This window comes from Juglans regia, chromosome 11 (assembly GCF_001411555.2).
Source record: "Juglans regia cultivar Chandler chromosome 11, Walnut 2.0, whole genome shotgun sequence".
In the NCBI taxonomy this organism is placed as follows: Eukaryota; Viridiplantae; Streptophyta; class Magnoliopsida; order Fagales; family Juglandaceae; genus Juglans; species Juglans regia.
This window is the reverse complement of record NC_049911.1, coordinates 17,962,596-17,976,104: the sequence shown is the minus strand read 5'-3', so window position 1 is coordinate 17,976,104 and position 13,509 is coordinate 17,962,596. Positions and strand designations below refer to the sequence as shown.

Below are 13,509 nucleotides of genomic sequence, written 5' to 3'. Positions count from 1 at the left end.
AAAATCATATAAGTTGATTTGATAATTATTGATTTGATATTATTTTCAACATTTCCTTAAACTCAAGGTAGAGAACTTTTAGACTTTGAGTTTGAAATTTGAGTATAGCTTTCATATTCGTTAATTGATCACTGATGAGATGATGAAAGTGGCGCTCTTGATGAAGTGATTGCTAACTCGAACATCAAATCTAGAGCTGTAGCCAATAATGAGTCAATAATGGGCCAAACCAACAAAGGACTAACAATAGACCAAAAGATCGAGTTGACAATGGGATACATATTATCTTGGTCAATTATAAGATCAAAATCAAAAGGCCAAAATGGGTCACAACGGACAAAATCCAATAAAAAAGAAAAACCCACAGCTAATAAAAGTACTCTAAGTGCATGCATTTGGGTCAAAAACTTTGTGAACAACGACAAAATTTTTGTTAGAGGTAAAGATAGTGGAAGAGTACCTTTAAAAGAAATAGTCTATAGGATGAGTCTTGGATTAGCCAAACCTTGATACCATGATAGGAAATAAAATATAATAGAAAAGAAGATGGAGAAGAGAGGATGAGGCATAGAGATTTTGAGAGTTACATATTTGTTATTCTCAAGTGTGATAGAGTACAAAACATTGTTCCCTATTTATAGGAAAAATACATAGAGATGAGATAAGATAAATACTTTCGTAAATCAATTCTCTTGATTTTGATAATTATGAAAATCAAATCAGTTAGTTTGATAATATGTAATCAAATCAAATTATTGATTTGATATTATGTTGAACAAATGCATACGCATAAGATATATATAATGAAGTGTGCCCTTTTTTCTGGTTCATAAATTTTGAATGCTTTAGCTAATGTGAATTTAGTATAGTATATTTAATTAAAATTCTTAAAACAGATTATTTATTCCATTTTAATATCATAAGATTGTTTTGAACATTTATTTAATTATTACAAAATCTAAGAAAGAAGAGTGAATAAAAGGGACGACCTCAGAGACGATCTTGCTATAATATAGATAGTTATTACTCCATAAATATACCAGATTTCTTTGCCTGTGTATACTCTTTTTGCATGCGCATCAAATCACATGAGTTGGCTGCTTGTGAAGTTCTTGCTTGCTGGTGATGAATGAAATGAGCCCATTTGTCAGCAGACAATGAAATCATTGCACTCGTCACCCTGCCCCTCCTTTTGAGAAGACAATAGTTAAAGTGTTTCTCCTCTTACCTCTGTTGTGTTCTCTCCCAGTTTTAGATTACACGCACACAGAGACAGAAACAGGCACTTGGACACTGGACAGTCCCTTTTGTCAATAGCTACCGATCTATCTGTCACCCATGATCGCCGGCAAGGATGTGTATGATGTATTCTCGGCACTTGTGCCCTTGTATGTCGCTATGTTTTTAGCTTATGCCTCTGTACGGTGGTCGAAAATTTTCACACCGGAGCAATGCTCCGGCATCAACCGTTTTGTAGCTGTATTTGCAATCCCAGTTCTTTGCTTCGAACTCCTTTCCCACAATAACCCATACACCATGAACTATAAGTTTATTGCAGCTGATTCTCTCCAAAAATTAGTCATTCTTGGAGTTCTCTTTCTTTGGATAACCATCAGTAAGAAAAGCAGCTTTGATTGGATGATTACTCTCTTTTCACTTTCTACTCTCCCAAACACTCTAGTCATGGGCATCCCTCTCCTGAGGGCCATGTATGGAGATCTTTCGGCTTCTCTGATGGTTCAAATTGTGGTATTTCAGAGTGTAGTATGGAATAATCTGCTGCTTCTTATGTTTGAATATAGAGGAGCAAGAATTCTCATAACAGAGCTGTTTCCAGACACTGCAGGGTCCATTGCTTCATTCCGTGTTGATACCGATGTTGTTTCATTAGATGGTCGTGAACCATTACAGGCTGATGCTGAGATCCGTGATGATGGAAAGCTCCATGTGGTGGTGAGGAAATCATCTGCATCTTCTATGACTCCACGAGCCTCTAACCTAACAGGTGTAGATATATATTCTGTACAATCTTTCCAAGAACTTGCAACAAGGGCTCTAAGCTTCAACCAACTAGATCTTTCCTGGCCGCGTGGACATGCAAATTGTCCCCAAGTTGGAGTTCTTGATGATACTTTTTCCTTGAAATCTTCGAAAGGCACGACGCCAAGAACTTCTTTGAATTTTGAAGATCATGAGATCCTGAAATCTGGGAAGATATCATCAAGGAAGGAGGGTATGATGTTTCATAAGGCCGATCAACCTCACATGTTTGCTTGGAGCTCAATAGCATCGTCTCCTGTTAACTGCGGTGCTGCCACCTCAAATGACATGGGGGTCGTTGTTGATGTTTCCGAGGCTGCTATTCTCCAGAATGCGTCTTCAACAGGTTTGTTGAAGATCCAACAAACCATTCAACCATATTTGTCTACTAGTATACCTTCGATCCGGCTTAGATCGAGCCTTTACCTTAATCAAATCAGTGAAATTGTTCGTGTCTACGGCCAATTTGCTCAATTATTCCCTTGCTAAGGAAATCTTCATTAATTATTACTGACTAATTAAAAATTCTGAATATATACTAAATGCTGATAAATTAGGTATGAATGAAGGAGATGGGAAAAAAAAGCCACAAACGCTTCCACCAATTGTCATGACAAAGCTCGTAGTCACCATGGTTTGGAGGAAGCTCACAAGGAACCCCAACACCTACTCGAGTCTTCTAGGCATTGTCTGGTCTCTCATATCTTTTAGGTAATCCAATATTCTGATTATTCTCCAAGTAATTAAGTGTCTAATTTCACACTATTATATTATTGTAATTTATTATAATTATCATTCGGCTTTTTATACTAATTAGGGAAATATTCTAGTCACAAATAGATTATACAAAAGTAATCTTACAAACTGACGTGTCTTGATGTGGTTCGTCAGATTATAAAGTTACTTTTATTGTAAAATAGATTTAACGGATCAAATGAAACCACATCAACTTGTGAGATTATTTTTATGTAATTCTTTTGTGAAAATACTCAATTATTTTTGTTGAAGCTCACAAGAATCTTTAACAAAACTATTCTTGTTTTCTTTATCATGATTTCCCTGATGCTGTTGCTAATTGATTTCATACAGGAATGACTGTCATGATGCCGGTCTTGTAATTCCAACCAGTTTTGTTCCACTTCAGATTACTCATCTTTTTATCTGAAATTATTTTCTTAATTATTTTTTCATTAAATCCACTTTTTTTGTGATCTATATCTATTCCAGATTATTACCATGTTACTACAGCAAATTGCATTTTTATTTTTACAGCTCTTTGCATAGAGAATTTGTAGCAGTAAAGTTAAAATTATTTACTTTTGGAGAGTCATATATATTTTTTATTTCATACAAATAAATCTTCCAACCTTTCATTTCTATTAGGTGGCAAGTCAAGATGCCGTCTATCGTTAATGGATGCATATCGATAATATCAGACACTGGCCTTGGAATGGCCATGTTTAGTCTAGGTATCTCTCTCAAACTGACTATATATATATGTTATCAATTAAGCTCTGGTACCCAACAACCTTAAACTTTGATCCAACCCACTTTATGGATTGTTAAGGATGAAGATCCCCTGTCTTAATATAAGGCTTTCCTATTTATAGACTTCATTGACCCATGATTAGTGTAGTCTAATTCTTTCCATTTATTTTCTTCATTCCTTTCATTTATTTGTAATCAATCTGTATATGTAATTTCCATACATAGATGTGTAAATACAATTATATAATGCAATAGACTCACCAACGCAAGGTGTGGTGGTTTTTCAAATATTCTCATGGTATTAGAAGAACTTACGGATTAACCTCCATCGATCCTCCTCTTCAATGGCTAGTCCACTCTCCTCTCCTTCAACACCCTCATTCACATGGTCACAATAAAACTTTCCTCTTCCAACTATCTTTTGTGGAAGAGCCAGTTGCTTCCTCTCTTATAAAGCCAAGAACTAATCGGTTATGTGGACGGCACACTTGAGTCTCTACCCCGTTTTGCCCCTGCACGTGGCATGGAAGAACACAGACCAACGGCTTCTAAGCCTTCTCCTTTTCTCTCTCATCGAGGAGGCTATGGCTGAAGTGGTGGGTCTCTCCACCTCTCGCGATGTCTGGGTTGCCTTGGAGAACACCTTCAGCCACTGTTCCAAGGCCCGTGAGATCCGACTCAAGGATGACTTACAGTTGATGAAACGCGGCACCAAGTCTGTCTCTGAGTATGCCCAAGCCTTCAAAGCCCTTTGTGATCAACTTCACGCAATCGGTCGACCCGTCGATGGCACCGACAAGGTACATTGGTTCCTTCGAGGTCTTGGCTCGGAATTCTAGAGCTTCTCTACAGCACAAATGGCACTTACTCCCCTCCCCTGTTTTACCGATTTGGTGCCCAAGGCAGAGAGTTTTGAACTCTTCCAAAAATCACTAGAACCTGCTGCTCCCACTCCAGCGGCATTTATTGCCTCAAATCGCACCTCTGCGAAACCGAATCACACGACCTCTTCTTCTCGCAATCAACACAGCCGTGGTGGTGGAGACCACCCCGTTGCCAAATATGTCACGAGGAGGGGCATTTCGCAGATCGCTATTGGCAATGTTATGAACGCCATCGTCCAAACTTGGAAGCTCAGCTAGCTGAAGCCTTCACTTCCTCTTGCTCAATCTCAGGGAACGACGCCTTGGACTGGTATTTAGACACAGGGGCTTCGGCCCACATGACTCCAGCCCATTCCACTTTGGACCAGTTCACTTCATACACGAGTAAGGATTGTGTTATTGTTGGGAATGGTGCATCCCTTCCCATCACTTATACTGGTAAAACTTCACCTTGTCCTGATTTTAAATTATTAGATGTTTTGGTCGTCTCGCGCATCACTAAAAGTCTTTTGTCTATTAGTAAATTAACGACTGATTTTTCATTGTCTGTTACATTTACTAATAATTTTTTCACCATTCAGAATCGCCAAACGGGAAAGGTGGTGGCAACTGGTAAACGCAATGGCAGCTTATATATGCTAGAACGCAGGAATTCTGCCTTTGTTTCTGTCCTAAAAAATAAATCTCTTTCTGCTTCATATGATCTATGGCATGTCCATTTGGGACATGTGAATCATTCTGTTATTTCTTTTTTGAATGAAAAATGATAGCTCTATTTTACCTCTTTATTGCCATCACCTGTGTTATGTGGAACATGTCAACTTGCAAAAAATCATCGTTTGCCTTATTCTCGCAATGAACGTCGTACGTCCAAAGTATTAGATCTAATTTATTGCGATCTATGGGGCCCCGCACCTATCAAGTCAAATTTGGGTTTTATCTATTATATTTTATTCATTGATGACTTTTCTCGCTTCACTTGGCTTTATCCATTGAAATTGAAACCTGATTTCTATAATATTTTCATCAATTTCAAAAATTTGTGGAAAATAAACACTCTGCTCATATCAAAATTTTTCAAAGTGATGGTGGTGCAGAATTCAGTAGCAATTGCTTTCAAGCGCACCTTCGTAACTCTGGCATTCATCATCAACTCTCATTCCCCTACACACCTGCTCAAAACGGTCGTGCTGAAAGGAAATATCGTCACGTGATTGAAACGGGTCTCGCTCTTCTTTTTCATTCTCACATGCCTACTTGTTTCTAGGTTGACGCTTTTAGCACTGCGGCTTACATTATCAATCGTTTGCCCACACCGCTTCTCGGAGGTATGTCCCCCTTTGAGCTCCTTTATGGTTCATCTCCAAATTATGAAAATTTTCATCTATTTGGTTGTCGTGTTTATCCATGTTTATGTGATTACATGACTAACAAATTTTTTCCGCACAGTATTCCCTGCATCTTCATGGGCTACAGTTCCTCTTACAAAGGATTTCGTTGTCTTGATCCCACAACCTCCAGACTTTATATTACCTGCCATGCCCAATTTGATGAAAACCACTTTTCCTCTCATCATACCTCTCAGGCTCAACCCATCTCATCCCTTCAAATTTCAAATTTCCTAGAACCTAGTCTTCCCCATACAGAGCTACCCGTGTCTTCCCCTGCCCCACTTTCCCGGTCAATTTTCCAATCCGGATGCACCTCGTGTATTATTTGTACTGATCCTATGGATGAGTCTTTGCAGGTCGCTCATTCGAATGCAGGTTCATCTTTACAGCTTTCTGTAGAGGACTCTTCACCGGCTCCACTACTGAGTCACCTATCATTGCTCAGACTCCCATTGCAACTGCTCCATTGGGCTCTCATCCCATGCTTACATGAGCCAAAGCTGGTATTGTCAAGACTCGCCACCCAGGATATCTCAGTTTTGTGGGTTCCTCTGGACTTCTTACTGCTTTGCTCACATCCACTAAACCCAAAGGATTCAAATCCACTGCTAAGAATCCTGTATGGGTTGTTGCTATGGATGAAGAAGTTCACGCCTTGCAAAACAATCGCACTTAGATTTTAGTTCCTCTGCCTTCAAACACCAACATTGTGGGCTCTAAATGGGTGTTTTGGACCAAATATCTCCCTGATGGTTCTATCGAGTATCTCAAAGCCCGTCTTGTTGCTAAGGGTTACACTCATGTACCTGGTCTTGACTACACTGACACTTTTAGCCCTGTCATTAATTAAGGCTACTACTGTTTGTGTTGTCCTTTCTCTTGCTGTGACCCACAAATGGTTCCTCTGTCAACTTGATGTCAAAAATGCATTTCTCAATGGTCATCTCACTGAAAATGTTTATATAGAGCAGCCCCCAGGGTACATTGACCCTCGCTTTGCTAATCATGTTTGTCAGCTGAAGAAAGCTTTCTATGGTCTCAAGCAAGCTCCTCGCGCTTGGTTTCAGTGCTTCAGTTCCTTTCTCATTCAACTTGGCTTTTTTTGCAGTCACGTCGACACATCATTTTTTGTCTTCCACAAGCAGAATGATTTGATCTATTTGCTTCTCTATATTGATGACATCATTCTCACAGGCAACAACTCCTCTCTTCTTGACGGGTTTACCCGCAAGCTCAATTCTGAGTTCGCTACTAAGGATTTGGGCTCTCTTAGCTACTTCCTTGGTCTTGAAGCTACATCCACTACTGATGGTCTATTTATCAGTCAGTTCAAATATGCACAAGACATTCTCACCCGTGCTCAGTTACTTGACAGCAAACCGGTTCATACTCCCATGGTTGTTTCTCAACACCTGTTTGCTGATAGTCCTCTGTTCTCGAACCCTACACTTTACAGATCTCTTGTGGGTGCTATACAATACTTGACAATTACCCGTCCTGATATTGCTCATGCCGTAAATTCAGTCAGTCAATTTCTACGCTCTCCAACTGAAGACCACTTTCAAGCTGTCAAACGCATTCTTCGCTACGTTAAGGGCACACTACACTTTGGACTTACTTTTCATCCATCTGCCACTCCTGGTGCTTTAGTTGCCTACTCGGATGCAGATTGGGCAGGCTGCCCTGATACTCATCGCTCTACGTCGGGCTATTCCATTTATCTTGGTTATAATTTGGTCTCTTGGAGTGCCAAGAAACAACCCATGCACTGTCTCTCTCTCCAGTTGTGAATCTGAGTACCGTGCCTTGGCTCTCACTGCCGCTGAACTTCTCTGGCTCACACACCTCCTTCATGATCTCAAAGTTTCCCTTCCACAGCGGCCTCTATTACTATGAGACAATAAAAGTGCAATCTTCCTGACCTCCAATCCAGTTTCTCACAAGCGCGCAAAACATGTTGAGTTAGACTATCACTTTCTTCGTGAACTTGTTGTTGCGGGCAAACTTTGCACTCAGTATGTGCCCTCTCATCTGCAAGTTGCGGACATCTTCACCAAAAGTGTGTCCAGGCCTCTCTTTGAATTTTTTCGATCCAAGCTTCACGTTCAATCCAATCCGATTCTCAGCTTCCGGCTGGGGGGGGGGTTGTTAAGGATGAAGATCCCCTGTCTTAATATAAGGCTTTCCTATTTACAGACTTCATTGACTTGTGATTAGTGTAGTCTAATTCTTTCCATTTATTCTCTTCTTTCCTTTCATTTATTTGTAATCAATCTGTATATGTAATTTCCATACATAGATGTGTAAATACAATTATATAATGCAATAGACTCACCAATGAAAGGTGTGGTGGTTTTTCAAATATTCTCATGGATATCCCTGTTACTTGATTGAACAGGTTTATTCATGGCTTCACAGCCAAATATCATTTCGTGTGGGAAATCTGCAGCGGCGTTTTCAATGGCAGTTCGATTCCTGGTTGGCCCAGCAGTGATTGCCTTAACCTCGGTAGTCATTGGTCTTCGTGGGGTTCTTTTGCATGTCGCAATTGTTCAGGTGCAAGCATTTTAACTTGATTGATGCGAACATCTGTATGGTTTTCCGCCGATATGCTTTTAATTAGTTTGATCTTATATATGTTCTTGCCTTTTATATCTGCAGGCGGCGCTTCCCCAAGGAATCGTTTGTTTCGTATTTGCGAAGGAGTACAATGTCCATGCAGACATACTTAGCACTTCGTAAGTTTGTGTTACGTACTCATGTTTCCCCTTCTCTTCCTTAATATTCTAAAATCACCAAAACTATTGAATATTTACTTTGTAAATGCTCGTACACGTTGCATATTTGTCAGGGTTACCGTTGGAATGGTGATTGCGTTGCCCATAACAATACTCTACTATGTGCTTCTGGGTCTGTAATTTGTGGGCCGGAGAGCAACGCGCATGACAGCGGCACAGGGAAAAGTACAGCTTCTATAAAAATTTCTTAAAAGCCAGTACTTAGCCAATTTGGTGCATGCACTATATTTATAGCAACACATGATGATGCATGTGTGAGATCAAACAGCAACATTAGGCTAGGGTAATAATAATCGCAACAATGATGTTTTGTTAAACATTCTTGTGAGCTAGCTGAATATCTTTACTATGAATAAATTATAACAATCAAGGCACTTAATTACTCAGAGATTCTTGGATTATATACCTTGAAGATATGATGATCAGAGAGACCAGGGAATGCATGCCTAGAAGGCTCGAGTAGTTAGGGTTTCCAATTATGAGCTTTCTCAAAACCATGATGACTATGAGCTATATATATTTGTCATGACAATTGGTTGCGACTTCTTTTTCCCATCTCCTTCATAAAGTGTACCTTTGTTTCTTTGTGACTTTCTGCTACCTTGGGCATTCTCTTATTGCTATTTACTTGAGCCTTTTTTTTCTCATATGAGGACTACTACAAACACAAATAAGATCCCACAAAAGGGATCCACAAACTGACTTGGCATTATCAAATATTAAAAAATAATCCCCCTACCCCACCATTTGTTTCCAAACACCCCTCGCTACCCCCCTGAAACCCCTCCCCCCACCCATCTGCACAGCCCTCTCCCTCTTTATTGCCAGTGTTGACGTCGCTCGAAATCCTTACCGCTAGATACCCCCCCCCCCTCTCCTGTTACGGTTCTGCTACTTTCCAAACTTAGCCAACAGAATTAAGAATAAGAATGATAAAGGTGTTAGAAATCTGCTTGTGATGCTGTTGTAATAATGAAAGATGAATGAATGGAGGAAGATGGTTGCTGCAAGTTGAAGAACATAGTGCACACAAATTGTTTGATAAATTGCTACAGCGAAATTGTATTCATACGGGAGTGCTTCGATGGCTCCCAAACCTCTTTACAGAACTTCCTCAATAGTATTCTAGATGCCTTACAAAGTTTTCCATCCTTGCCTTAATACATTACATAATTGAGATATAACTAACTTGACCTGACAGTATATAGAAAAGCATGACAGACTAACGCACTGCGTTTTACAGACTCATTGACTCACTAAATGAAACGGTGCGCAGCACCTACAATAGCACTTAAATGAAATCATAAAAACATCCAAGCCAAAACGGTGCGCCTAAGACTTCACACAAACATTGACTCCACGATGCCATTTCTAGTTTCTTCAAACTTCTTCAGCTTCTCAACTCTTCACTTCGACAGATCCTACGTGAACTCCTTCTTCTTCATTTCTTGTTTCTTTTCTTTGCCTCACGTCGGAGCCCTAACATTCACCTCCTCTTCAAAAAACCTTGCCCACAAGGTGTGGGTAAAGGCCTTGAAGCTTCCACAAGATTTTCCAACTACTTTCTTCAATGGGTAGACCATTCCACTTCATTAAAACCTTTGTCACTACATGGTCTCCATGCTTCCTCATCCTTCTATCTAAAATCCTTTTAGGTTCTAGTTGTATTTCACCAAAAGAATCGGTTGGAGGAAGTTCCTGAAGTATGGGGACCTGTGATCCCAACTTCCTTTTCAAACACGAAACTTGAAATGTGGGGTGTATCTTTGAAGATTCGGGTAGTTTCAGTCTATAGGCCATGGATCTAACTCTATCTTCCACCTAGAAAGGCTTGTAGTACCTAGGAGACAGGATCAGATTTCTCCTCAAAACTAGGGCTTTTTTACAATAAGGCTGAAGCTTATGGTAAACCCATTCTGTTTATCAGCATAATGCTTTTCAAATTCTATTTCACTTTTCTGTTTATCAACATAATGCTTCATTCTATGTTGTGCAACTGTTAAATTTTGTTTTAACAAATTGATGATCTGATCTCTGTTGTTGAGAAACTGTTCTGCTGCTTCATTTGTTACTATGCCCTAAACATAGGACAAAAGAGTGGGTGGGGGATAGCTGTAGATAGCTTGATAGGGGGTCATTTTAGTCGCTGTATGATAAGTGATATTATACCACCACTCGACCATTGGAAGCCAGTGAGCCCATACCTTAGGCTTAGAACTAGCATAGCAACGTAAGTATGCTTTCACACACTTATTGACTGCTTTAGTTTGGCCATTCAATTACGGGTGATAAGTTGAACTGAAGTCAAGTGAAGAGCCTTTTGCACTGAAAATAGCCTTCCAGAAATTACACAAGAAAATTGGGTCCTTATCTGAGACCACAGACCTAGGGCACCCATGCAGCTTAAAAACATTCCTCATGAAATCTTCTGCCACCACTTGAGCAGTGTAGGGATGGGCCAAGGGTATGAAATGACCATATTTAGAGAGCCGGTCAACCACCACCAATATTACGCTGAATCTCTTAGAAATGGGTAAACCTTCCACAAAATCAAGTGATATATCAGTCCAAGGTTGGTTGGGAATGGAAAGTGGCTGAAGCAGCCAAGCTGGATGTACTATCTCATTTTTCATGACCTGACAAGTATCACATTCCTTAACTAGCTTTTTTGTCTTTTTTTTATACCCTTCTAGTAAAAATCTAATTTGGCCCTCTTATATATTTTCAAGTATCCCGAATGGCCTGCTTAAGGGTTATTATGGACAAATTGCAACACTTTTTTTTTAAAGATCAGAATCTTCCACAAACACAATATGCCCCCTTTTTAGAATCACCCTCTGCCTCAACGAATAGCCCTTAAGGCACATTCAGATTTGCCTTGAGGTCAAGTAACATAATCATCTCACTTCATTCTTGATAATTGTGTTTTAACTCATCTAACCTTGATTGGATCTTCCATCCTTCTTGAGAGCCCATAGTTTCACATTCACCCTTGATTGGATCTTCCATCCTTCTTGAGAGCACATCCGCCACTCTATTTTCTTTTACTTCTTATACTCAATAGAAAAATGATAGCCCATCAAATTCGCCACCCATTTTTGTTGCATCTCAGTTCTCATTCTTTGTTCTAGCAAATATTTAAATGCTTCTTGGTCAGTTTTAATAATAAAAGTTTAACCAAGTAAATAGGTTCTCCATTTTTGCACTGCTGTCCAAAAGTTCATTTTCATTGGTTGATAGTAACAAAGCCTTCCCTTTAAGGCCTTTACTCATGTAAGAAATGGGCTGTTCTGATTGCATCAACACCGCACCCAACCTCATTCCACATGCATCACACTCAATAGTGAAAGGGCTATTAAAATCAGGTAATCTCAACACGGGAGGCTGTGATACAGCCTGCTTAAGCTCCTCAAAAGCCTTCTTAGCATTATCATTCCACTCAAAAGAATTCACTTTTAATAAATCCGTCAACGGGGCTACGATGGTCCTGTACCCTTTTTTGACTTCCAGTAGTATCCCGTTATCTCGTTAGCCCTACAGATCCTCTTATAGACTTCACATTCTTATGCTTGGGCCATTCTAACATAGTGGCAATCTTAGAGGAATCAACCATTACCCCACTAGCATTAATGACATGGCTTAAATATTCAATTTCCTCTACGACATACATACACTTGGACCTCTTAGCAAACAAAGAATTTTGTTCCAGCAGTGATAAAACCTGTTTTAGATGGCCCAAATGTTCCCCCCGAGACTGGCTTTACACTAGTATATCATAAAAAAAAGTGCGAATTTCCTCAAAAATGGCTTGAACACATCGTTCATCAACCCTTGAAACGTGGTCGAGACATTTGTTAAGCCAAATGGCATCACCAAGAACTCGTAATACCCGTCATGTGTTTGGAAGGCCGTTTTGGGTATGTCATCCACCGCCACCCTCACTTTGTGGTACCCAGACCTTAAATCAAACTTAGAAAATAGTATCGAACCAGCCAACTCATCTAACAGTTCGTCGATTACGGGAATGAGAAATTTTGCCTTCACAATTTCCTTATTAAGTGCCCGGTAATCGACACAAAGTCTCCAACTTCCATCCACTTTTCTCACTAGTAAAACGGGAGATGAAAATGGACTAGTACTTGGTCTTATAACTCCTGAGCTCAATAATTCTGCCACAATCTTTTCTATCTCCATTTTTTTATAATACTTGTATCGATATGGCCTATTAGCAATGGGTTGGGTACACACCTTGAGGACAATCCTGTGGTCATGTCTATGGGGTGGGGGTAACCCCTCGGGTTCCTTAAAAACCCCTTCAAAACTAGCCAACAGCTAGGGGTGTAACCAGTCCGGTTCGGTCCGGTTTTGGACAAAATCTAGGACCGAACCGGTATGTACCAGATTTGTATTTTTCAAAACCGATTACGCACCGGTTACCCTCCTAAACCGGTACTTCCGGTTTTACCGATTTCTGGTCCGGTCCGGTCTGATTTTCTGATTTTTTTAACATGTAAGTTTCACAATTTGTCATTAAAAATTTGTTTATAAAAAAGAATTTGATTTAAAAAAAACTGTTTTATACTTTTATTAATATATTAGACTATATAATAGTATTAATATTAGACTATTGGTATAGTTATAAGTTATATGTTAGTATTAATTATAAATTTTTAGTGATTTAGTCTTAACATTTTATGTAATAATTTATAAATTATAATAAGAAATTATTTCATATATGAATATATATATTATATATAAAATTTCACATAAAAATTTATAATTATACATTATATATAAAACTTATATATATTAATATTTAATATATAAAAAATATTTTGTATAAAACTTATATATAAAAATATTATTTCTTATTTTTTTTAATCAACCGGTCCGGTCCAAAAAATCCCA

At 39.1% G+C, this 13,509-nt stretch overlaps 1 protein-coding gene across 1 annotated transcript; it reads left to right on the top strand.

Annotated features, from left to right (window-relative positions):
* Window positions 1-1,222: 1,222 nt before the first annotated feature.
* Window positions 1,223-9,145, top strand: LOC108984284 (auxin efflux carrier component 2-like). The gene is made up of 6 exons (XM_018956222.2): window positions 1,223-2,386; window positions 2,598-2,751; window positions 3,424-3,509; window positions 8,202-8,359; window positions 8,465-8,541; window positions 8,655-9,145. The coding sequence occupies exons 1-6, from the start codon at window positions 1,339-1,341 to the stop codon at window positions 8,719-8,721; spliced, it is 1,590 nt and encodes a 529-aa protein (XP_018811767.1). The 5' UTR covers window positions 1,223-1,338; the 3' UTR covers window positions 8,722-9,145.
* Window positions 9,146-13,509: the final 4,364 nt, after the last annotated feature.

Bases quoted from the DNA above. Each gene is read 5' to 3' on its own strand.
- LOC108984284 (XM_018956222.2), top strand. From the start codon at position 1,339: ATGATCGCCGGCAAGGATGTGTATGATGTATTCTCGGCACTTGTGCCC. The intron at 3,510-8,201 runs GTATCTCTCTCA...TTGATTGAACAG, and splicing joins AATGGCCATGTTTAGTCTAG to GTTTATTCATGGCTTCACAG. The intron at 8,542-8,654 runs GTAAGTTTGTGT...CATATTTGTCAG, and splicing joins GCAGACATACTTAGCACTTC to GGTTACCGTTGGAATGGTGA.